Genomic DNA, 27004 nt, shown 5'->3' on the forward strand with positions numbered 1-27004 from the left:
GAGAGCAGGTGCTTGATGAAGAACAACAAGTAAAGCGGGTCCGGGAAATACTTATGGCTCCTTCAGAGGATGAGACGTTTTATGGGTTTTCTAGTGATGAGGAGTCCATGCTGGAGGATGATGGTTTCACAGAGAGTAGAGGAACTAAAAAGTCTACTCGAGAGCAGGAGTTGGATGAGGAAAGAGAAAGGAAAAAGATCCGGGATATACTCACTGCTCCCACGGATGAGGAGACATTTGAGGGGTTCTCTGGGAATGATGGGTCTGGGAGTGAGATGGAGAATGTTGATTGGACTCAAGTAAATGTGGATGATGAGCCAGCTCATGGGCCTGCATCAGGGGATTGGCAAGCCTCTCATACTCCTGGGGCATGGGGAGATCTAAGTCTTGAACGAAGATGGAGGGACTGGAGGGATGAGAGGCGAGGTCCACAAATAAGATTAAGATCAACTGTGGATGATGAGGACAGGGTGGAGACCTCATCAGCATTGGACTCCGATGAGTAAGTTAAAAGTGGAGTTTCAAGAGCTATTGCCTTGCAGAAGGCAAGGTGTCGTTTTGGGGACATTGCTTTGTCGCTGCCTGTTCTCCTTGGGTCCTGGCTGTACAGCTTCCTGATAATCCGGATTGAATCCTGCTTCAGTGTTCCTGGCTTCTGACTCCTGTTCGGCTCCTGACAATGACGTTTCCAGTTTGGCGTTTCCAGTTTGGCGTTTGCTTTGGCGTTCCTGCTCCAGAGTTTCCAGTTTGGCGTTTGCTGCTCCGGCGTTTCCAGTTTGGCATTTGCTTTGGCATTCTTGCTCCGGTGTTTCCAGTTTGGTGTTTGCTTTGGCGTTCCTACTCCGGCATTTCCAGTCTGGTGTTTGCATTGGCTTTCCTGCTCCGGCGCTTCCAGTTTGGCATTCGCTTCGACGAGCCTGCTTCAGCATTTCCAGCTTGGTGCTTGCCTTGGTGTCCCTGCCTTGGCACTCTTGCTTTGGCGTTTCTACTTTGGAGTTTCTGGCTACTGAACCCAGTTCGACTCCTGACTACGTCTGTGCTTGCTCCTGGCTTGGCGTCTTTAGTTTCCTTCTTTGGTCTTTGAAACTCGGCCTGGCTTTCGACTACGCTTTTGTTTGCTGTCTTTTGGGAGCGTTTAGCTCCTCTTTAGCTCTTTGAGCCACAGAATTACATGGCATCAGTTTTGGTGGCGTTTGTGTTATGTTTGATGCGGATTATCAAGCCAGATAATCCGAATTATCCTTTTGTTCTTGCTTTTTGACTTCTTTTGAACTAAGACTTTTACCTTTTAAAGGAAACACTGCAGTTAAGTGTTTTTGAGTTTAAAACATCATCTAATAAACATTTAAGAACTTTTATTGTGTGTGTGGCTCTTTAAGAGGCGGCTGTATCACGACAGTAGGCTTTAGCTGGTTAAAGGACAGGATCAAGTTAGGGAATTGTGCTTTACTCAAAATAGAGGAGCATAACCTAAGATTTGGCTGGCATGCCTACTTATGGTATGGGAAAGATAAGGTACCCAATAAGAGCTAATATTCTAGCATTATGGAAAAGATATAAGGAAGGGCTGGAGTCAAAGACTCTGTTATGGCTATGGCCTCTGGAAGCAGTACTAACCAAAATATGATTAGGAATGGAGAATGTATAGGGAATATTTAATGGAAGAAAAATAACAATGGAAATAAAAAGGCAGAGCGGAGCTAAAGATAAATTACAGATTTAGGTATTATCAACTACAGGATATATTTAGGAAGGATATTAAAATTGGGTTCCCCAAAAGAAAATCCGAGTTGGAGAATATTTTGGAGAAAGGATCTACAGGTTATATAAATATATTCTAGAGTATAACCTGGAAGATAACCAAATAAAAACAGTAATGATTTGCTGGGCTAGAGATTTAGGAAAATATAGATTTGGATACTTATGGAATAAAGGATTTTAATTTTCAATAGTAGAATCCATTAGAGAAAACATGTATAAAATTTTCTATAGAAGTTACATAAAACCTGAATAAAATTGACAAAATCCAAAGGGGAGAATGTTGAAGATGTAAAGTGCAGAAAGACACCTTTTTCCATGCTTGGTGGATGTGCAAGGAGGTAAAAAGGTTTTTGAAAAAGGTGATGAAAGAAACGAATACAATGATTTCTAAAAAGATCAAGCAAAACCCAGAAAGGTGTCTAGTGGCCACAATTGCATGTGGGTTCTTTCCTAGGTATCTTCAAAAAGAGGTTCCATAGAGCCCTTTCCAATTATATGATTTTGTGGAGCTTGCAATAGCACACATGGCTTGCTTATGAATCTCCAGTAGACACAATGCTGAACTGGATGAACCTTTGATTTGTTCCAAAAGGTCTCCTATATGTTTGGAACTCTTTCCTAAGGTGGTTTGACTAGTCACTCTCTACTGTCAGGCAAATCACCAAGGTGATCTTGTTAGCTTTGCTATCTTATTTAATATGTCTTTTTCAAAATGTTACTGTTCAGTACATTTGGGGGCACTACTTTGATGTTGTTTTCACTGTTAATGTATTAACCATTTTGTGACAATTTTTCTCAATAAAAATACAAAATAATTCCCTTCCTGCTTGCTTTTATGTGTATTACTCACGAAAGTCTTTCCATTATACCGTAGGAATTTTTTGAGCACAAACATTTGTCCCTACTTTTCACTCACCTATGATATGATACCGAGATAGTTGACTTACAATTCCAAGACGTATTAGCCAGCATAACCAGAATGGATAATCCTGAGAGCTGCAGATCAATAATATCTAGAGGGCTGCATTATTCCCACCCCCATGAGACCTCTGCTCTGAATGCTACTAGTGAGAGATATGGAGTTAGCCATGTGTTGCAGTAGTGATCAAAAGACGTGGCACACTAGAAGATTTTCCTTCATAATGAGAACTAGTAGCAACATGGAGGCGTCTATCAGTTTGTTCTTATGACTGTAATCATACAGTGAGAAGAAAGAGGTCACTAGAATTGTGACCTCTCCAACGAACTGAAGCTTACATATGTTGCTGTGGGGATAGGCTTTTCTATGTGTTTCCTACAGCAATGAGAATTCAAGTGTGATTTTTCGCAGTCTAAAAGCCTCCAGACTACTCATTACTTCCACTTCTGAGTTTCCAGATGGTACCTTCCTATCTCTGCTCTGTTAAATTGGTTCAGCAAAAGCAGGTGCAGAAATAGACAGGTGTATAAATAAATTCAATTAGACATTGCTGATCAGTTTGGCACTTGTTTAGTTAACAACTAAAACAGTTTCCTCCTGTTTTCCATTCAGTAGTAATAGTTACTGCTACCAGGCTGTCCTAGCATCTAAGAGACTAGTCATTGTGATCCTTCTATTTGGGAATACAAATCACTTTTACTAAAAGAGATTCACTGGTATAATGTGAACAAACTTGTATTAATAAAAAAATCTAGTCATAAGCTTGCTGCTGAGATAGCTCCTGAAATGTGGAATGTATTAGAAGAATACCATTGTACTGACCTAGTTCAATTATCTAATACAGTGTGGTGCAATCTTTAGTTAACTGAGGGCCAATCAAACTTTAGTATAGGAATATGAGGACCACAGACATTCCAGAAAGAAAACGAATTCTTAAAAACTTAAAGCAGTAAGAAGGGCAAACGATTTTTTTCCGAATGTTAAATTTAAGTATTTTTCCAGTAAGAAGGGCAGGGGCTGACAAAAATAAATTATTGGGCTGCATGCGGCCCGTGGGCCATGGGATAGACCACACTGATCTAATAAAAAGCAGAACTGAAAATGAGCTATTATAAAGGAACTTTCCACAAGAATTGTTGAGATTACCTGATGAGGAGTATATTGTAGTTGCTGTATTCACATCAAGAGCTACCAAAGCCTTACAATTTGATTCAGACAAGGAACCCAAGACTGTCACGGGTGCTATACTGGGATGTCGTAAGGCAGCTTTCAGTGGAGCTATGTGATTGTACTGAACAGATGACATGCACCCAATAAATCCAAAGGAGTTTGCCTTGGAGACTTCTGGGTCGAGCCCTTGGCCATCTGTAAAATACAAAGCAAATGGTAGATTTTTAACACTGGCTTTTTTGGTACATATACAAATTAAAAGACATTTGTACTTAGTTTCTATTCATCTAAACAAAGTTTAATGCAGTTTTAAAATCAAAGGTCAATGTATGCAAAAATCTCTCAATTGATTTTTCTTAAAAATATACAAATGGAATTCCATTGTGGCTAAAGTGGGCGAGAATAAGTAATACTTATCATGTGAATTCCAGGTGGTGGCGGCTTTAGATGCAAGACTTCTACCAAGATGCTGTTCTGTCCTAGGGAAAATGCCATCTCCCACTTACTGCCTCTCCTTACCTTTCTATGAAAAGAAAAAAATCAGTCTGCTTCCTAGGATTGCAGACTGCAAGTATTTTGACAGTTTTTCAGAATTTAATTTGGTTATGGAATTTGCACTTATTGCTTCCTTTTCTTACCTACTGGTCTCTGCTATGGTTGGCTGACCAAGACAATCTGACTTTAGCTGGCTAAACTGGATAAAATCCTGGCCGTTTGTAGTTTGGCCTGAGGCACCAGTGGAGCTCCTTGGCTGAGATTTCTAAATACCTCTCCCTACAATGCCCATCCCAGGATTCCACAGCATTGCACCATGGTAGTTAGTGTGAAATAGTAGCATTATAATTCTGTAATGTGAACATCCCCTGCTCTCAATATTAAATTGTGGTATGAAAGATTTGATAGACCCAAGTTCTTTGTTTAAAAAAATTATAGCATTTTGGCTTCCTTTTTGGAACAAAGGGGGCAGGGACAAGATTTCCAACTCCCTACATTAGAGCAATTTGAGCTTATCTTTCCATTTTGCTGCTAAACATATCATTAAACATTCTGTATTATTAACCTCCAGGTTTTCCTTGGCTTCTGTTGACTCTGAAATGAAGGACTGGATTTTTATATTCACTCCTGCTTTTGTATGACTCTTCTGATGATGATAAAACCTTTTCTTTACTGATTCATTGCTATAATCCCGCCTGTGTTTTATGGCTGTCTCTGTTATTTAAAACAGAAAGAATGAGTCAAAAAAGAAAATAAAGCCTACTCTGTCTTGAAAGAGTTGGGAAAAGGAAATACCCATGAAAAAAATCAAACTCTAAAGTTAAATATATTCAAGGCCATTTTCCAACATAAAACTAGGGTTTTTTTTTGCATAATCTCTGGATATTTTTTTTAATTTTTACTTGTTACTATTCTTGAGTAGACCTTGTTTTTTTTTAACCTCTGTTACACCATACATGCTCTCTCAAAAATGAATCCAGTTATGCTCAATGGGCTCTATTCCCTGGTAAATGAGCATAGAAGATTAATTACCATAGCCTCTTAACATTTGCAATTGTGGCTAAGACTGATGGGAGTAGCAATATAAAAATAAATGAAGGGCACCATGTTCTCTACCCCTGACTTGGAAGGATGTGCTCAGAGAGATTTTTATATATGATTGTTTTATTTTTGATACAAGCATTAGAATGGGAGCAGTACCAAATGATGACCATGTTTATAGTAAGTTAATATTGTGTTGTCCATTAACTTGATGAAAATAAGTTCTTACTTGACTACACATCCAGATGATATTTAACAGAAGAAAATGTCATTTTTTTATCCTGTAATGTGACAAAAGTGACAATATAACAATGCACCAAGTATGGAATCAAAAGGCCAAATGTAATCACATTGGAAGATGGAATGATATAAAATAACTTAAATCTGCAAGAAGATATTTAAAGCGGCTTGTAGCAAAGCTCCAGCAACAAAGATGTCACCCAAGACCAAGATAATGGAATTATTGCAGGGATTATTCAAAGCTACTGACCTTTCTTTTGCAACAACCCATTGCAAGATGTTTAATAACCATACATTTCCAGAGGGCTAGGTTTTACATATTAATTCAGATTCAGCACCTCTGGCAACATGGTGCCCTATAACAGAATACCAACAGCAATGAGAAGAAAATACCATCTCCTAAGATGTCAGATTTCATTTTCTATTACACCCTAGGGTTTTAAAAAGCATTAATCTTTCAAATCCCTTGCTTATAAATCATTCTTGAACCCGATGACCTTATTGCCCTTCATCTCATACTGTCCAGCTAGAGATGAAAACCCTGTAGGCCCACTTGGACTCCACCTGCTGAAGACACACACACAGACTGTCTTCCTGCAGAAACACGAAGACCTGCAGATTTAAGGTAGCAGTCACTTTCTGTCTGGCTAAGTTTTACAATCTTATGTCATGAGAAATCTGTTAGTAGTCAAAATGTAACAAGACATGTATGTTTTTGATATAACAGATTCCAACCAAAACGAGGAGGACATATCTCAAACAAATCATTCATAAGAAATAGATAGTCTATGGATATATATGGCTTTATTTCATTGTGTGTATAATTTCATCAATTTTAAATTGGATATCATTGTATTCTATGAGCATGTCATATCTCATATGTTGATGGAATTCTATTTAGCCTTTCTTATTTTTAATGATTCATTTTTTTTTAAAATTTTTTACTCCAACTTTTAGGAATAAACAAATTGAGTACAGTTAGAGGAAAGGGGAAGGAATAAAGAAACAAAATTAAATATAAATTAACAATTAAAATTCAACACCATTGAAAGATTTTTATTTCCATTTAATATCAGCAAGTCCACACTAATAGCTATTGGCACTAATATTGTCTGAAATATTATATGCTGTTTCTACTGTTTGTTTGAGGTTTATGTATATAGGTATTTATTTATTGTGGACTTGGTGTGAGTTCTGATGTAACTGATTCACCTGGCTGTTGCAGATTCTCAGGTAGCTCTTCCTTGCCACATTTGCAATGTTATTTACTGCATACTTCAAAATGAAAGTGAAAGGTTCTTTAGAGATGGCAGTTTGAAAACATGTTGATGGCTCTTTATTAGAGTCTGGTTTCCCATTGGGTCATTTTTCGCAACATATGGCAGCAAGATATCAAGATATCAGAGAAGAGGCAAGTTCTCTTGTCTGCCTTCAGGTGTGCTGGAGTACGCTATTCCATTGTCAGTAATGAATGTTCACCTGCTATTTAAGGTAGCTTTTTGTACATGGAGTCAGGAGGAGGTACCATCTTGTATTTCACTATTCTTTTCTCTTTTGCACTACAGCATAATGTGCTGGCCAGGTTTCAAACAATTTGGTTCTCAACCTGTAGGTCCCCAAGTGTTTTGGCCTACAATTCCCAGTTTACCAGCTGTTAGGATTTCTGGGTGTTGAAGATCATAAGATCTGGGGACCCACAGGTTGAGAACCACTGATCTACAATGCCATATAATACAGTTTCAGAATGCAGTTTAACTGCACTGAGCTAGATTACATGGCAATGTAGATTCATCATCCAGTTCAATGCAGTTAAACTGCATTCTGAAACTGCATTATATGGCAGTGTGGATGGGACCTTTATAGGAACTTAACAAGGCATCAAGGACCCTTGTACAACTTCCTAATACTTCCAAGAATCCCCATTGCTTGATTGGGATGAGGAAAAGTTCAGAAATATTTGAATAATACATGACAAAATGAATTTCCAAGTGGCAGAAAGCCTTCAAGAGGTGAATCCTAGACAGATTAAAACTGTCATCATTGAGAACCTATTCTGCACGAAAAAAATGAAAATTGATTTTTATGCAGAAAATTTTATTTTCTGCACAGAAAATTTGTTTCTTATGCAGAAAATGCAAGTTTGGTCATTTTTACTGGTACACCTCTGAAAATAATATTTTTTGAATTTGTTTAATGATATTCTGTAGACAAACTTTGAAAGACAGCCTGTAAGAGAGTTGAAACTTTGTATAATCATATAGTCCAACTCATAAAACTTTTCTATCTATCTAACTCGTACACCCTTCTAGTTGATTACAAAAGTTCTGGTTTGTTTTGGGCATCATAATTCCAAAATATATTGACATGCTGGAATATCTAGAGGAGGGTGACCAAAATGGTAAAACCATGCCCTGTGAGGAGCATCTTAAGAAGCTGGGTTTGTTTAACCTAGAGAAAAGAAGGTTGAGAACGGACATGACAGCCATGTTTAAATAACCGAATGGATGTCATACTGTAGAAGGAAAAGGCATGTTTTCTGCTATCCCAAAGACAGAGAGCAATGGATTCAAATTACAGGAGAAGACATTTAACCTAACAGTAAGAGCTATTTGACAGTGAAATATGTTACCTAAGACAATCTCCTTCTCTTCAGGTTTTTAAACAGAGACTGGATGGACATATATTATCGTCATTTTGAATTCTAATCCTGTCCTCTGGATAGTTAATACTTGAAAGAACGGGATCAGAATTCAAAATGACCGTAACAGAATATATGATTGTTGTTGTTGTTGTCGTCGTCGTCGTCGTCATCATCATCATCATCATTGTTTATTTACAGCCAACTTTTTCTCTCCATAAAGAAAAAGTGGCCAACATTAAAACCATCACAATACAATTTTAAATATTGTATTGTATTTAAAATTTAAAATATACAAATATTAAAACAGCATTAAACATCATTAATATTAAAAACAATTCAGATTCAATCCATAAAAACATTTAAAAAATTAAGAATTAAGGCCGATACTAGATAAGGACAATAACACAGCATCATCTGCATATAAGATTTTGTGTTGAATGGAGCTTGGGACTATAACCATTCACCAACACTAAAGCCTGGGGTAATTCATACAGGAATATATTGAACAAAGTAGGAGCCAGTATGCAGCACTGCTTGACCCCATGTGTAGCACTAATTCTAGAAGTTAGCTGGCCTTCCTTGGAGCATTTAATTTTGTAAACAGTATTGCAGTACAGTTGTGTAATTAGAAACAAAAGTCTGGAATCGATATTCAAAGACATCAACTTGTCCCACAACAGTGTTTTTGTCAACACTGTGAACCCTCCTAATTCCCCTTTGACGTTAAGAAGACCTGTATATAAATACCACAAATAAATAAATAAATAAATAAATTTATTGTTACAGAGTCAAAGCAGATTGTAGATTTATACTATAATGGAAACTTGCCACTGCTATTTGGCAGGATGCCCGTGTTGTTAATGATGGTGAACACTGCCTCCAAGAGGGGAGTCCACCACTCAGGACCTGATTTTAAAATCTCTGGGAAAACTAAATCCAATCCAGTGGCTTTTTTTTTTTAGACCAACTATCAGGTCTGCAATTTCCTGTACTGAAACAGGAGGCCAATCAGACAAGTCAGAAGAACCTATCACTGAGCTCATCAGCCTGAAAGAGGTTGGAAAAATTACCGTTCCAGTTTGATGGAGAAATTGACAAAGTAAATGTTGAACTTGAATTACTCAGTCCATTGACCAAATACCAAAACTGCTAAGAGTTATTTGTTACAGATGCATTTAGAAGTTGGTTCCACTTAAATTCTGCTAATGATGCTGCTTAAGTTGGATACAATGTTGGAGGTAGCACTTAAGGTAGCACGAAGGTTAGCAAGATCCACACCAGACTCAGATCTTTGAAATTTCTTGTACAGGAGTCTTACTTGTTGGTTAATTTTAATACGATCCAAATCAAATCCAGAATTATTGTGTGTCCAATTCTCGGCACCACAGTTTAACACCGATATTGACAAGCTGGAAGGTGTCCAGAGGAAGGCGACTAAAATAATCAAAAGTCTAGATACCATGCTCTATGAGGAGCATATGATATTTAGCCTGCAGAAGAGAAGGTTGAGAAGAGACATGATACCCATGTATAAATATGTGAAATGATGTCATAAGGGAGAAGGAGCAGGCTTGTTATCTGCTGCCCTGGAAAGTAGGACTTGGAGCAATGGGTTTAAATTACAGGAAAGGAAATTCCACCTGAACATTAGGAAGAACTTTCTGATTGTAAGAGCTGTTCAGCAGTGGAACTTTCTGCCTCAGAGTGTGATGGAAGCTCCTTCCTTGGAAGCTTTTAAACAGAGGTTTGAAGGCCATATGCCAGGAGTACTTTGACTGTACTTTTCCTGTCTGACAGGGGGTTGGGCTAGATGACTCATATGGTCTCTTCTGACTCTATTATTCTATTCTATTCTGATTCTATTCTATGTGTCAGGAGTGTTCTGGTTGTGTATTCCTGAATGACAGGGGATTGGACTAGATGGCCTTTGTAGCCTCTTGGACCTATAAGAGGTCAAAAGAGTCCTGAAAGAAGTCATCTGCCAAGGCAACCAAGACTTCTTGGGTGCCAGACCTCAGCAAAAATACATGAAGATAGGTATAGTTGTTCATTCAAAAGCATCTCACCTATACTGTCATCACCCTTTGTAGACTTCATTTCCCCCCAGGCCTGTCTAGAAGTTGCAGAACAGTGTATGAAATCATCCAGAAAGCTCCTTCGTTAGCTCATTATTCTTAAAACTTAGGGGCCACAGTAGAATAAAGCTCCAGTGCCATCAGTGGGCTCAGCATGACCACCTAATTTCCTTTTGAACTGTCCTTTCAAATTGATGGTTGCAACTGCTGCCTGGCTCAGTCACAAATTAGACAGAATAGATATGCATAGTAATTAGCAATGAATTTATCCACAAGCACACAAGGCAAGCTGAAAATTACCCTCAGGCATACTTGTTTCCGAGCATTGCCACTAAACATCAAATTGGGTCCTTGGGGCTTTCTAGGAAGTGACTCTGCAGTGAAAAAATATGGGCCATATTTTCACCAAATAGGCAGGGATGAAAAGTTCAGGTAGTTCTTGAGATTGTACCTCAGCCTTCAGAGGTGAGTCCAGACAAGTACACCATGATATTTGTAAAAGGAAGTAAAACAACTGGCACCACATTTCATTTTAGTTCTGTTCTCATTCTTTCCTTGTGAAAACATCTTTCTAATGTTGTTTTTCATATTTCGCAGCACAGTTGTCAGGCAGAATAGAAAACTAAGAGCTTGGAGAGCAAAAATATAGCTTAGATGCTATTTCAACATCGGCTAGGTCTCTGGCAACTACTGCTTCAAAAGAAAACTGAAGGAGGATGCAATTCTTAATCTACATTTACATGCACCCTCAAAGTTAAACAAGTAGCCTCCTGGTACCCAATTTAGCAAGTAATTCTGGGCAAAAACAAAACAGCTTTCCCTCTTTTTGGGCTGACATACTTTGGAAAGTCAGCCAATGGAGATTGTGAATGATCAATAAATAACTTAAAATTATTTTTTAGAACAGAAATAGAGAGACTTCAAAAAACCCAAATCAACCAAATGGAATGCAACAGATATACACTTAAAATTAAACATTTCTAAACCTGGGAATTTCTACTGATTAGCTATTTTCTCCCACTTGGCTTCTCCCTCTGTCTTCACCCCTTCTTCCCCACATTCTGTTTCATAACAGCCCTCGCCTTGACAGACTTGGTTGGAAATGCTAGCGTGATTTTAGAGAAAATATAGACAGTCTTTACCAAAGTAAGCCACACTGAATTCAACAAAGTTTATTCCTAGGTAGAATTATTGCACCAACCTGTTATGATGTTTTGTTCTTATGTGCAAGAGGTGTGAGTTAGAACACGTTAATGTTTTACACAGAGGACGAGCCAGACCAGACTTCTAGATTCAGTATTTGGGGCTCATTTAATAATTTTGTATTCACCAGCTCCTGAGCAACTTCCATTATTTTAACATTTCCTGAGCAACTTCAATTCTTTCAAATTTCCAACATTTCACATGTGTCATATGAAACAAGTAAGATGAATCAAGAGGATAGTCACATCAAAATCTCCTCTTCTTTCTCCAAGCTTTCATTTCAGCAATGTAATTTGATGTAATTATGAAGAATGTATAAACTTATAAAATCTTGCTGATCTAGTGAAGGTTACCTATAGATCTACCAGTTAATAACAAATCTACTTTCTGACAATTTCATAATTTTGTAGTTATATTCCGTTAAATAATTTCTGATATGGTGAGGCTAAAGCAAAGCTCATTCACCCCAGTGTAAATTAGTGGAAATGTGGGAAATTAATTTGTTGGCATCCAGGAGCAGAGCCAGACTATAATTTTTTTTTGACAGTTGGTTAGGCCATGGCATGATGGGACATGGCTTTGTTTGCTCATATAAGACATCCACACACTCTTATGTGCCTCTTTGAATACTTTTTGCCCACTCTCCCACCTCCTTTCACTCTTTTACTGGGGGTAGGGGTGGATGGGTTTGCCTACCCTACACTGTCATGGAGACATTGGCTTATTCAAACATATTTCCCAAGCAGGTGTTGGTGGAGCTATGATTCAGTGATCCAACTACTGGTACATTTGGTGTTGGGCTTCCAGTGTCTTAGTCCAATGCTCAAACCACTATACCATGCTGGGTTCTCATCCCATGGTATGTTATGATGAGAATTTGGTCTTCTTCATCACATCTCTAGCACATTATTAGAAAGCCTGAGTATAGCAGATACTCAGCGGGTTTTTTTGCCACGTGATTTCTAGCATCCTGGAAGAGTTTAAAATAAAGTTTAAAACAAACATTGCTATGAAGCTGGGACATAATACTTTTGATTCCACCTCAAAAGCCACCCACCCGACCTTTGCAAAGCCTTGTGTCAAAGCAAAACCACACCCCCATGGTTTCCCATTTTTAATCAGAGTTCACAGTTATTATAAGAAAAAGATGTGATGGAAGTGACATAATCAGGAGCTGTAAATGCCAAACAATAGAATGCAAGATTCTTTTGATAGCAGACAGCTGCCGTCAGCTGAGAGAGCCACAGTTCTGTCTAAAAATAAAGCTACAAAAAAGAATCTCAAGGGGGAAGAGGGTGGATACTTTGCAACCTTCTGCTTTGAAAACCTTTCCTAAAGGGATCCTATAGATATTCTCTGGAGTGTAACATAAGGCACAGCAATTAAGTAATATTACTGTGCAAACTCTATTTCTGAAAATAGTTGTTGTCTCCAGAGATAGTTGTAAAATGTTTTTCTCACAAGATAAAATTACTTTTTCCTCTGCTTAGTTCATACTCAGATCCATGTAGGACTAGGTCACACTTGAATTTGAGATTTCTTAGATTTATAGCATAAATAACTTATGTTATTAAATTTACAACATTTGTTTTAAACATAAATAACTCAAGCTCATAGTGGTCAACAGTGCAGGATCCTTACAGTTCAAAATCTAGAGAAAGTAAGAGATACTACACTTATGTACCAGTTGTCAGTTAAAAAGGTGGCAAGAGTATGAGTCTGGCTGCCATTCATTAAACATAACTGAAATCTGTATTAAGCTTTGCTTGCATCTTGTCTTCTCTCCAATAACTTTACACAATAGAACACCACTCTCATATATATATATGTTTTGTTTGTTTTATCGGGCCTGGCCCCATGTAAGCCGCCCCGAGTCCCTTCGGGGAGATGGGGCGGGGTATAAAAATAAAGTTGTTGTTATTATTATTATTATTATTATTATTATTATTATTATTATTATTATTATTATCTCTAAGAAGAATACTGGGTGATATGAAACAATGATGGCTCAAAGGTCATTCAATGTTGGATCTTGAACCTGGGTCACCCATGTCCAAGTGCAACAATTCAAACATTGCAGTAAGATGGTTTTCAAAATATTCATTTGGTGATCCGGTGATAAGGTTAGCATCAGCAACCACTGCACTCAAATCAGATGCCTACCTCTACTATGTAAAAGAGCATAATTTACCTAAAAAATAGTAGAAGACAGAAGACAGTAGCATTTGTAAGATGGGCAGATGAAATGCCATGGATCTTCTAAATGTCCCCAAAAGGGAATGATTAAATAGCAAGAGAATCTTGCTGCTAAACCACCCAAGTAGAGATGTAAAATTTCTAGAAAGTTGAAGATGGAAGGGGGATGGGGAAGGGATGGTTTTTGTTTATTATTGTTGCAAAGGTTTTTAAATATATTTGTGTTTGTGTGTGTTCCTCTCTCTCTCCCTCCCTCCCCCCTCTCTCTACATATATAATGCAAAATTGTCACCATTTGTAAAGGTCACTTTATTACTGTGAAAAAATGCATGCATTACATATAACTTAATTTGGCATAAAATTATCAAGTTCAAAATTATATATGCAAATCATCATATTTTTACAAATAAAAGTGTAACAAATGGAGCAATAAGATCCTGAACTAAAAAAGACAAATGAACTATAAAGGATCTAGGAGGAGTGGAGGAGGACGAGGACGACGGAGAAGTAGAGGTAGAGGTAAGCAGGCAGAGTGGAGAACCCTGGATCTCCAAATGTTTTGGACTGCAACTCTCTAGCCCCTTCCTACTGGCCATGCTGGCTGGGTCTTCTGGGAGTTGAAATCTAAAATGCCTGAAGAGCTTGTACTCCCACTTCAGTAAGTAAGTTTACCTACCATGGTATTATGTGCTTTGGCTAATTAATGAGCTAAAATGCCTTAATTGAGAAAGATTTTAGAATCTAAAAGGTTTCTCAGAATTAAGTCTCTTTTCTGAAGTTTATTTACTGAAACCATCCATCTATGTAAAGTTTGAAAGGCCAATGAGACACACTGTTTTACTGCTAAAATATAAACAGTAAAACAAGATGAAAAGGTGGAAGAAGACATGCAAAATGCCAACTCCTACTCAGTATCACATGTGTACTTCTAACCTTCAACCACTTAACAACAGACTAGGGATTTGAAATCAAAGCCAAGGGCAGTCATCCAACAGTGATGACAGCGTTTCAGAAATCAATACAGTCTTTTGAATAAGGAAAGTGCTTCTGCAGGAACACTGTAATTTTAAAATCTGTTATTTCATCAAAGCTGTTATTTTGAAGAGTTTAGCTCATATTTAAATAGCTCTCTGAAAACTTGTGACAGGAAGTTTCACTTATTCTAGCTAGGGGTAGATGCATTTTCTCCAGCAATTTTTGTATTAGTCTTGTACAGTGGTATCCCCATTTTATGCTTCAAATCTTCTGGTTTTCTATGCTCCATTTAAGAACTGACTTGGGTACAGTTCTCTTCTGTTCAGCTACATAATTTTGCCTTTTCAGGTGAGCTACGTAGTGACAGACTATGCACGTTGAACAAACACATACACATGCCACTTTTGAAATGGAAATCAAGGCAGTTTGCTTCAAACTCTTTTATTGTCCTTAAAAATTCCCAACTGACAAATGTGCACAAAGGGGAAACAGATTGCCTGGGAAGCAAGGTAATTAATTCCAAGAAAAGGCTACACCATTTTTATAGTTTCACCCGATGCAGATAAGATTTTGTGGCTAGAGATTTTAATTCTGTCAGTTAATTCCAGTTAAATGGAGCCTCCAGCTAATCTCTAAAGTGCTTTAATAAAAAAAGAGATAGGGCATATGCATAACTGTATGATTAAATGAAGGAAGGAGATTGCCTGGGACTGTTATAATTTGTGTCCATTGGGGATGGATAAATATTCAAAAATATTTTAAAAATCAGAAAAACTGATAAAGCTAATCCTAGACTTATGGGAATCTTCACATTATTAAATTGTTAATTTTATACAGTAAACCATAAATTGAATAACTTTTTGCACAGGAACGTTGTGGCAGAATATTTTTTTCTGTCCAGAAAAATCTTACTTCCTACACATTTGTTTTCTGTACAAAAAACCCTCTCACATGCATATTTTACGTAACTCCCAAAATGTTAATATTTTTGAAAATTGATCAGTTTTCAATGAATGGAAAATAAGAACAAACATTCAAAAATGACTCACTGCTTCCTTTGTCAACCAACTAGCAATAAATTACATCTCTAATGTACACAAAGAGTCCTCCTTTCCTGTCAAACTATTTCATAGTACACACTTTACAGATATGAATGGCTTTGGGCATTCTTTTGGAGCATACTGTAAGGTATGCCTTCTTAACTGAATTACTGCTGCTTTTTCTATAATTATATTTACCACTTCTTTGGTGATTTGCTTTTCCCTATGGGTCTTTGGTAAATTTTCAAAGAAATGAAATGGATAAGCTGAAATACTAAAAAAAATGTACTGTTTTAAGGTGCATAATAAATGCTCATGTTCAAAGGTTTTTCAGCAGGGAGAGAGAATTGGAAACATTTGCTTTTTTATTTAAAATATTTATATTCCAAGTTTCTGCCAAAGAGATAACTAACAATACAGGTAAAATCATAAATAGGCAATATGTGTGGAGCTGCACTGCAATTTCAATTGGCCTTATTAAGAACAGCCAATAACAAATGATGCTGGGATTGGGGATAGCAATTTAGCTAGAGGGCCCTTCCCTGCTATTTCAACTACCCACTATAACACTAGAATGGTAGTCTTGTATTCACTTACCTGAGAGTATGCCTACTAAAACCTATTACTAAGTAGATGTGCATGAACAAAGGCTGGAAGAAAAACTTGTACCTAGATTGACAGGTATAGCTGGATATTCAGACAAAAGGCCTGGTAAAAAAAGCATCCCACAAAAAATCAGATAATCTGGAGACCTAAAATCCAGGAAGAAATTCTAGCTAGCAGCTAGAAGGGCAAGAACAGATGAGTGCAGAAGGTCACACCTCTGCCAGTTGACATTTTTCCAAATATTATGAGGGGAGAGGTCATTCCAAAGAGACCAACTGCAGCATGCCAATTTAGTGAACCTTTGCTCGTCAGATGTGGGGGTGTGAACTTTTTTTACTTATTTCATGTTGCATGAATAAAAGATGTAAAATATTTTTATTTCTGCAAGATCAACTTATGAGAGTTTTGATAATTTTAATGATGATGCTGATGATGACAATGATGATTTCTATACTGAGGTTAATTTTGCACACAAAATGAATGTTGAAGCATTGCTGTGGGAAACGATTTAAGGTACAGTATTGACTCTACTAAGTACTGGAAAACACTCCTATGTCATTTTAGGCAGTGTAATAACATAGTGTATTTTTTAAGGTTTTCCCTTGATAACCTATTGTTTGTTAATGTCATGTGCCTTGACAAGTGAATATAGAGTAAGATATTCCTTCAAGTATTGGGGTTCTAAGCCACTTATGTGGTCAGCCATTTTCTAGTTGTGAGTTCCTGAAACTTTTCCCATCATCTGCAGTCACTCACTTCATTCTTCTTCTGCTGCATTTTTGCTATACATTGATAATCTCATTAATATTTGCCTCACATAAAGTTGTGTGTCATTACTCTGCAATGAGAGTCATATTTCACACTTTCTGCTTTACATAAACAAGGTTTATACCAAGAGACACATGTCCACATGTATTCCAGACAATACATTGCATGGATGATCATCCCATAATCATCAACAAATCACTGAGTATTATCAACACTTACCTATGATTTTCCCCAAGGTTAGCGACTTGATGGCCCTGAAGTCTGCCTCCGAGGAAAAGTTGTGCTTGACTTTGAGAACCTGGTCAATCTGGAAGGGGGTGGGTTCAATAAAAGCAACTGCATTGTTAGACCATCTGGCACGTGACACAGAATAGCAACAGAAAGAAAAATGCCCATAGCTTCAAAATAAATTCATTGCATGTAATGTGTATTTGAACCCTGCTAATAGAGAATTGACTCTTAAATATTCTTCTCAAATTGTTATAAAATAGGGAAGCTGACTCAAAACTGTTTAAGTCCATTCAAATGCATTTCAGGTTTTACTCCAAAGGTTATTGGCATTGTAGCTATATACTAGATAGAAAAATTGGATTAGTCCAATGTGAGATTTTGCTGATGGAATTTTCTAAATATTTGATAATATTGAGCTTTTAAAAGCAGCTCAGTAGCTCATGGGACTTCTTTCCAAACTGATATCTGTCACAGTTAAAATTGATATGACAGGCAGTATTGGGAAATGGCTGATTGACTGCCTTTTGACTGAATTAAGTCTGGATACTTAAGCTGCCTGAAGTTGGTATGCCTGTTGTATGTCTATTTGACTATTATATTGCAGTGTACACTGTATGTTTCATAGAACAGTCCTTAATTTACAGTTAATCCATAAAAGCATGCATGTGTTTCAAAATTCTATGTTTTTCATTTACACATCATCATTGCTGTTTATTCATAACATTTTATGTCAAGACATGGAATTACTGGAATAGTACACAATTTCTATCTAGAAAAACAAAGACGTGAGCATTTTACTTTGGAGAAATAAGTTCAAAATAATTAACACAAGCCTAAAAAGACCTCACATGTATGAAATTGTGTTCTGTCCTCTGTTACCAAAAATATTCATAGATAAGAATTGTCTATGGAAGCATGACTAGTTCCAAGAAACATGTACAAATGCCTTTTTTGATGATACCAACAGGTGCTATATTGACAATTTATTCTGCATTCTTTTAAAAACATCCATGTTCAGTTAGATGGAAAGGAAATTGCTTTTAGCAGGCAAAATCAAAGAAAAATAAAATGTCAGTGAAATTGTCTTAACTGGGGTAAGGGATTAATGTGTTCAGTTTATACTTATAAGGTTGCTGGGAAGGGATATTTCATCATCCCATCTTTCATTGGGTAATGTTTTCTCTGTGAATTTCAACTTTCCTCATTTCATTTAAAGCCCAGGGGAAAATGTCTCAAGAAAGCTTACCCATGGACAGATCAAGGGCTTTCACACAACACATATATAGCACTATTATTCCACTTTATCTGCCATGACAACTTTCCATGGAATCCTGGGATTGGCAGTTTAGGGAGAAACATTTAGAAAATTCAGCTTCTTTAGACAAAATTACAAATCTCAGGATTTTGCAGGATGTGATAAATGGAATTATAGTGCTAGATTTCCTGAGTGTGAAAAGGTTCCTGGATCTCTGAATAACAGGAAATCCTACAGACTAGGACTGTTTTGTGGAGCCAAACCACACTTTTTTTGAAAAAATGAAAAAAGATTGATTTTCTCTTCTAGAAACCTTCATGAGTGGCAATTCACCTTTTTAACAGGCCATTGCCCTCCACACCATTTAATGCACACATACAATAGACTTTTAGACAGTTCTGGTATTGCTTTGCTCCAGCTTGGTAGTTTTGTTTGTTTGTTTTTGGCATTCTTAGTATTCTGTGAGGCCTCTGGAGAGTTTCAGGGACAGAAATGTGCCTAGACTTGTTGAAGTTGCCTACTGAAGTTAAATAATGATGGACTGAAGCAGAATAGAAAATAGAACTCATACAACATAACAACCTTGGTCACCTTATTATAAGAAATATTCCAAAACATCAGAAAAATCAACCCTTTTATCCTGACAATGTAATGAGAAAGCAAACCCTCTTTTGTAAAAATAAAAAAAGTTTCTAAAAATAGGATGACAGATTTGAACACAATACTAATTCTTATCCTACCTAAACCTTCAATTTGCCTTCATTAAGCTAAGAAATACATTGTTCTACTTTTCTCACTTTCCAGTCAAGTTGCAGTACAGCTATTCTGCTTGCACTGAATAATGGTACTGGTGTCAATGAAAACATTCTTTACTTTATTTCTGTCTGGTTTTTTTTTTGTTCTTCCTTCACATTCCTTCTGTATCTGTAATCATGTCATGCACTCCTGTTGCTCCTCTTCCCATTGATCTTCCAGGATACTAACCTGAGCAAGAGCAAGCTGAATAGTCCCTTTGGCTTCTCTATGCTTTAGTTACATATGTCAAACCACACACCTCTAAACCAGCCTCTTCTTTGTTAGAAAGAAGCCAGAAAATTCTGTTGTAAAATTTACTATTTTTGCTAGATTGGTGAAAGAGCAGACAGAATTGAAAGTTACAGGGTTTTCCAGATTCTCTTCATTGCTCTATTCCAGGCCTAGGATTCAGGGTTGTATTTGGTCCCTGAACACCCATACCTCCCCAAGTTCCCAAAGCCTTCAATTATCACATATATATTGTAAGCCTTTGGACAATTTGGCACTAAAACAAAACAAAAAGCCTCCCAAATATGTGAAAACACACACACACAATCCCTACGCTCATAAACACCCCAGAATGCTACATTGGAGCTACAATGTCTACTTTTTCTTCTGCAGTTGTGCTTTCCTATTGCCATTTTGAGGGGGACAGCAAAGAGAAATGGAAGAATTTGGACTATCCGTGTAAAGGGCTTGATCCATAGGGAGCTGGGGAGAGGATTGCTCTCTGGCAGTCACACAGATATTTATATCTTGTGGACATTATTGTAGGGCCCTTTCTATACTGCCCTATATCCCAGGATCTGATCCAAGATTATCTGCTTTGAACTGGGTTATACGAGTCTACACTGTCAGATAATGTGGGATAAGCAGATAATCTGGGATCAGATCCTAGGATATAGGACAATGTAGAAGGGGCCTTAGATGCTGAAACATACAGCGGAGAAAATAAGTATTTAGTCAGATACCAATTGTACCAGTTCTCCCACTTAAAAAGATGAGAGAGGTCTGTAATTGACATCATAGGTAGACCTCAACTATGAGAGACAACATGAGAAAACACATTCAGAAAATTACATTGTCTGATTTTTCACGAATTTATTTGCAAATTATGGTGGACAATAAGTATTTGATCACTAACAAACAAGCAAGATTTCTGGGTCTCACAGACCAGTAACTTCTTGAAGAGGCTCCTCTGTCCTCCACTCATTATCTGTAGTAATGGCACCTATTTGAACTTGTTATCAGTCTAAAAGACACCTGTCCACAACCTCAAGCAGCCACACTCCAAACTCCACTATGGTGAAGATCAAAGAACTGTCCAAGGACACCAGAAACAAAACTGTAGCCCTGCACCAGACTGGAAAGACTGAATCTGCAATAGGCAAGCAGTTTGGTGTGAAGAAATGAATGGTGGGAGCAATAATTAGAAAATGGAAGAGATACAAGACCACTGAGAATCTTCTTTGATCTGGGGCTCCATGCAAGATCTCACCCGTGGGGTCAAAATGATCACAAGAACGGTGAGCAAAAATCCCAGAACCACATGGGGGAACCTAGTGAATGGCTTGCAGAGAACTGGGACCAACATCACAAAGGCTACCATCAGTAACACACTACGCCGCCAGAGACTCAGATCCTGCAGTGCCAGACGTGTCCCCCTGCATAAGCCAGTACATGTCTGGGGCCGACTGAAGTTTGCTAGACAGCATTTGGATGATCCAGAAGAGTACTGGGAGAATATCATATGGTCAGATGAAGCCAAAGTAGAACAGTTTGGCAGAAACACAACTTGTCGTGTTTGGAGGAGAAAGAATGCAGAGTTGCATCCAAAGAACACCATACCTACTGTGAAGCATGGGGGTGGCAACATCATGCTTTGGGGCTGTTTCTCTGCAAAGGGACCAGGGTGACTGATCCATATACATGAAATAATGAATGGGGCCATGTATCATGAGATTTGGAGTGCAAACCTCCTTCCATCAGCAAGGGCATTGAAGATGAAACGTGGCTGAGTCTTTCAGCATGACAACTATCCCAAGCACACCACCAGGGCAATGAAGGAGTGGCTTCATACGAAGCATTTCAAGGTCCTGGAGTGGCCTAGCCAGTGTCCAGATCTCAACCCTACAGAAAACCTTTGGAGGGAGTTGAAAGTCCTTGTTGCCCAGCAACAGCCCCAAAACATCACTACTCTTGAGGACATCTGCATGGGAGAATGGGCCAACATACCAGGAACAGTGTGTGCCAACCTTGTGAGAACTTACAGAAAACGTTTGACTTCTGTCATTGCCAATAAAGGATATATAACCAAGTATTGAGATGAAAATTTGTTATTGAGCAAATACTTATTTTCCACCATAATTTGCAAATAAATTCGTGAAAAAATCAGACAAGGTGATTTTCTGGATGTGTCAGGACACAGACGCCTCTTAAAGGGCCACACAAAATGAGTAAAGATAACAAACTTTTATTAAATGATAATCTGAACCTAGGAACCCTTGACTTCAGTGTTCCTAGTGAAAGTAAATGTCTTTGCTTCAAGAAAAGGCAAAATTGCAGGAACAGAAAATAATCCAGATTATCTAGCCTGATAATCCATTTTAACTTCAACCAAATGTTTACTGAAACTAGTGCCATGTCCAGCTATGGCACAGAGAGCCAAAAGAGAGTCAAACGCCCACCAGTAGCAAGAGCAAGCAATGCCGTTGTTCAAAAGCCAAGCCGAATCCAGAAACTCAAAGGAGAGGCAACCAGGAGTAGCAATGCTGTCGTCAAAAGCCAAGCCGAATTCAGGAACCAAAAAGGGAAGCCAACTGGGAGTAGCAATGCCGTCATCAGAAGCCAAGCCGAATTCAGGATCCAAAAGGGAAGCCAACCGGGAGTAGCGATGCCGTCGTCAGAAGCCAAGGCGAATTCAGGAGCCAAAAGGGAAGCCAGAAGACGCCAAACCGGGAACGAGCAACGCCGCCATCAGGAGCCAAGCTGAATAGAGGAACCAAAAAGGGACCCAGCAAACGCCAAGCCAGGAACTAGCGTTGTCGTCATCAGGAGCCAAACCGAATTCAGGAACCAAGAGGAAGCCAGGAACCGCCAAGCCAGGAATGAGCGATGCCGTCGTCAGGAGCCAAACCGGATTCAGGAACACGAAGCTGTATAACCAGGACCCAAGCCCAACAGGAGAACAGGCAGCGACAACCCAATGTCCAAAATGACACCTTACCTTCTGCAAGGAAACTTTACTTCTAACTCCACTTTTAACTTACACCTTGGAGTCCGATGATGATGAGGCCTCCGCCCTGTCATCATTATCCACAGCTGATCTTGATCTCATATGCGAACCTCGCCCATCATCCCTCCAGTCTCTCCATCTTTGTTCAAGACTTAGATCTCTCCAAGTCCCTGGTGTATCAGTAGTTTGCCAATCCTCTAATGCACCCTCAGGAACTGGCTCAGCACACACATTTACTTTAGTCCAATCTGTAGCATTTCCCATCTCACTCCCAGACCCATCATTCCCAGAAAAACCCTCAAATGTTGGGGAGCTCCTCCACCCTCCTCAGGTCGGGGGAGCACCCGACATCTCGTCAACTCGGTGTAGCGAGTTCGCTCACCATTTTGCAGACAAAGTCGCTCAGATTCGTTCCGACTTAGACGCCGGCCTTGATGCATTGCCAGGTGAGGTAACCGAGGCATCTGTCTGTTCGATCTTGTGGGATTCGTTTCAGCTTGTGCAGCCTGATGATGTGGACAAGATTCTTGGAGCGGTGAGGGCAACCACCTGTGCCCTTGACCCTTGCCCATCTTGGCTCTTAAAACAAGCCAGTGGAGGGCTAGTTGATTGATTTGTGAGAATAATCAATGCCTCTTTGGAGCAGGGCATATTTCCATCTGGCCTAAAACAAGCTGTGGTGAGGCATGTTTTGAAGAAAGCCTCCTTGGATCCGGCTAACCTCAGTAACTACAGACCAATCTCTAACCTTCCATTCTTGGGCAAGGTCTTGGAGCGGGTGGTTGCTTCCCAGCTCCAGGGATTCTTGGAAGATACGGATTTTCTGGACCAATCGCAGTCTGGTTTCAGACCTGGCTACAGTACCGAGACGGCTTTGGTCGCCTTGGTGGCTGACCTCCGCAGAGAGCTGGACAGGGGGAGTGTGACCCTGCTGGTTCTCTTGGACATCTCAGCGGCTTTCGATACCATCGACCATGGTATCCTTCTGGGACGTCTCTCTGGGATGGGCCTTGGGGGTGCTGTTTTGCAGTGGCTCCAGTCCTTCCTGGAGGGTCGTTCCCAGATGGTGAAGCTGGGGGACACCTGCTCGGACCCCTGGCCATTGACCTGTGGGGTCCCGCAAGGTTCCATTTTGTCCCCCATGCTTTTTAATATCTACATGAAACCGCTGGGTGAGGTCATCCGGAGTTTTGGAGTGCGGTGCCATCTCTACGCGGATGACACCCAACTCTACTACTCCTTACCTAATTCCAAGGAAGCCCCTCGGATACTGGACCAGTGTCTTGCCGCTGTATTGGCCTGGATGAGGGCGAACAAGCTGAGGCTCAATCCTGACAAGACAGAGGTCCTCCAGGTCAGTCGTACGTCTGATCGGGGTATTGGGTGGCAACCTGTGCTTGACGGGGTTGCACTCCCCCTGAAGGCGCAGGTCCGCAGCTTGGGGGTCCTCCTGGACTCTGCGCTGACACTTGAGGCCCAGGTGTCGGCCGTGGCTGGGAGGGCCTTTGCACAACTAAAACTTGTGCGCCAGCTGCGACCATACCTCGAGAAGTCAGATCTGACCATGGTGGTCCATGCCTTAGTTACCTCTAGACTGGATTACTGCAATGCGCTCTACGTGGGGCTGCCTTTGAAGACGGCTCGGAAACTACAACTAGTACAACGATCGGCAGCCAGGTTTCTAACTGGGGCAGATTACAGGGCGCGCTCAACGCCGCTGTTTAAAGAGCTCCACTGGCTGCCATTTATTTTCCGAGCCCAATTCAAGGTGCAGGTTATCACCTACAAAGCCCTAAACGGTTTGGGACCCACCTACCTTCGAGACCGCATTTCCCCCTATGAACCCGCACGACCTCTTCGCTCGTCGGGGGAGGCCCTCCTCTCGCTTCCACCAACTTCGCAGTTGCGGTTGGTGGGGACGAGGGAGAGGGCCTTCTCCGCCGTGGCCCCCCGGCTGTGGAACTCGCTCCCCAGGGAGATTAGGCAGGCCCCTACCCTACTTTCTTTCAGGAAGAGCCTGAAAACTTGGCTATTCCAGAAGGCCTTTGTTGACTGATCCTTGTGGGATCATGTTATTTACCTATTAAGCAGTAGACCCTCTGGATTGTTTTTAGGATTCATTCAGCACTTTAAGTATTACACCTGCTGTATAATTATCCCTCCCTGATAACTTGATATTGTTTTGCACCTTGGCCTGGATCTTTTGACCCAAATCGGGATTTTAATATTATTGTCTATATTGACTTTTATGACTGTTTTTAATCATGTTGAAGTTTTACTGCTCAGTTTAATGTTTTATCTGATTTGTGCTGTCGTGTCTGGGCATGGCCCCATGTAAGCCGCCCCGAGTCCCTCCGGGGAGATGGGGCGGGATATAAGAATAAAATTATTATTATTATTATTATTATTATTATTATTATTATTATTATTATGTTTCATCTTCCATGGGAGCAGTGAGTATATCCCGGATCTTCTTCCTTTCCCTTTCCTCATCTGACTCTTGCTCCCGAGTTGACCTTTTAGTTCCTCTACTCTCTGTAAAACCATCATCTTCCAGCATTGACTCCTCATCACTAGAGAACCCTTCAAATGTTTCATCCTCAGAAGGAGCCATAAGTATTTCCCGGACCCGCTTTGCTTGCTGTTCCTCATCAAACACCTGCTCACCATTAGCCCTTTTCCTCCTGCTAGTAGTTTCACCAGTAGTACCATTACTGCCCCCTGACCTAACTACAACACGATGTGTTTTCTCATGTTGTCTCTCATAGTTGAGGTCTACCTATGATGTCAATTACAGGCCTCTCTCATCTTTTTAAGTGGGAGAACTTGTACAATTGGTATCTGACTAAATACTCCCCCCCCACTGTATAACATCAAGCCTCTTTAAAAAACAAAAACAAAAAAAAACCAAACTTGCTCTTGTAACTTTCTCTTTTTTGTGTTCTAATGGAGAGGCAAATTCCCACTGCCTCTTGTTTTCAATCCTGCTGCTGCCATCAGGAGATGAAGGAAAGAGAACTAGGTCTCCCTTCCACATGACTTGCAACTATGGTAGCAAGACTACCTTATGTTTTAGGGGGAACGTTAATGTAGATTTCGTTTACAAAAGTCCATGCTACCAACTTTATTCTTTGAGGCCACATCTACACTCCCATACAAAATCCAAATTATCTGATATAAACTTGATTTTATGGCAGTGTAGACTCATATAATCTAGTTCAAAACAAATAATGTGGATCCATATTATCTGCTTTGAACTGGATTATATGAGTCTACACTGCTATAGAATCCAGTTCAAAATAGATAATCTGGATTTTATATGGCAGTGTAGATGGGGCCTCATATAACCTAGTTCAAAGCAGATGATCTAGGATCAGATTCAAGGATATAGGGAAGTATAGCTCCAGTCTAAAATGCCTAGCCCAGTTATCTACATGAGGAAATTTAGAAAATATATATGTTGGAAATAGATTTTCTTCAACAACAACAAAAAAGGAAGGGAGGAAGGGAGGAAATGAAGGAAAGGAAGACATTATGGGTAGTTGAAGGTGGTGGTTAAATGGTACCTGAATAGTTAACTCTCTCCCATCTCTATTTATCTTCACATGGTGTAGTTCCCGGTTAGCAAAATTTCCAGAATCAATAGTGAAAATAAGGGATCGGTCCTTACTCAATCTGTATCGGACTTGCAAGCTTCCTTAAAAAGAAGAAGAAGGAAAGAAACATTCTGATTTTTTAAAAGATCTATAGCTAGAAAATTGTTATACACAGAGAAGATCAAAGGTGTTTTTTTTTAACTTCAATGGAAACTTGTGTATTACAAGCACCTTCTTATATATAATGGAATGATAAGGTTGGAAGGTGCCAAACAAAATCATTTTCCTCAAAGTCATAAATGGATTTATGCATCTCCCCAATAATTTGCTGTAAAGGAAGAACAAGAAAGCTGATTCAGAGACAAGAGAGTGCAGGCCAAAAAAAAAAAACAAAACTTGTTTAATGAAGTATATCCAAGTTAGGCTATTTAGTCAAACAAGCAAGCCGCATCACAAGTTTCAGGTGGAGACTAAAAACCTCTGTAACATTGGCTACTTCACTAGGAGGAAAAAAGCAAACTGGTTTGTGGATCCAAATACAGTTGTCCCCTAACATTCTGCTTTCACAGATTCAATCGTCTGTGTTTGATTTTTTTAAAAAGCAAACCTTGATTTTTCCATTTTTTATAAGGGACACAAATTTACTTGCGCCCAGGCTGTGGCGCAAGCTGGTGAGCAGCCAGCTGAGACCAATCACTCTGACCAAGAGGTCATGAGTTTGAGGCCAGCTCGGAGCCTGCATTTGTCTTTGTCTTTGTTCTA

The 27004-nt window shown here is 39.3% G+C and overlaps 1 protein-coding gene across 1 annotated transcript in view; it reads right to left on the bottom strand.

Moving 5' to 3' along the window:
• The window catches only part of cntnap5 (contactin associated protein family member 5), a 482960-nt gene that overhangs the window by 24116 nt on the left and 431840 nt on the right, over window positions 1-27004 (bottom strand). Inside the window, exons 20-22 of the mRNA XM_008110020.2 lie at window positions 26213-26343; window positions 17350-17437; window positions 3827-4045 (exon numbers count right to left, since the gene is read on the bottom strand). Coding sequence (XP_008108227.2) covers window positions 3827-4045; window positions 17350-17437; window positions 26213-26343 — 438 coding nt within the window. The remainder of the gene's footprint in view (window positions 1-3826; window positions 4046-17349; window positions 17438-26212; window positions 26344-27004) is intronic.

This window comes from Anolis carolinensis, chromosome 1 (genome assembly GCF_035594765.1).
Source record: "Anolis carolinensis isolate JA03-04 chromosome 1, rAnoCar3.1.pri, whole genome shotgun sequence".
NCBI classification, from domain to species: Eukaryota; Metazoa; Chordata; class Lepidosauria; order Squamata; family Dactyloidae; genus Anolis; species Anolis carolinensis.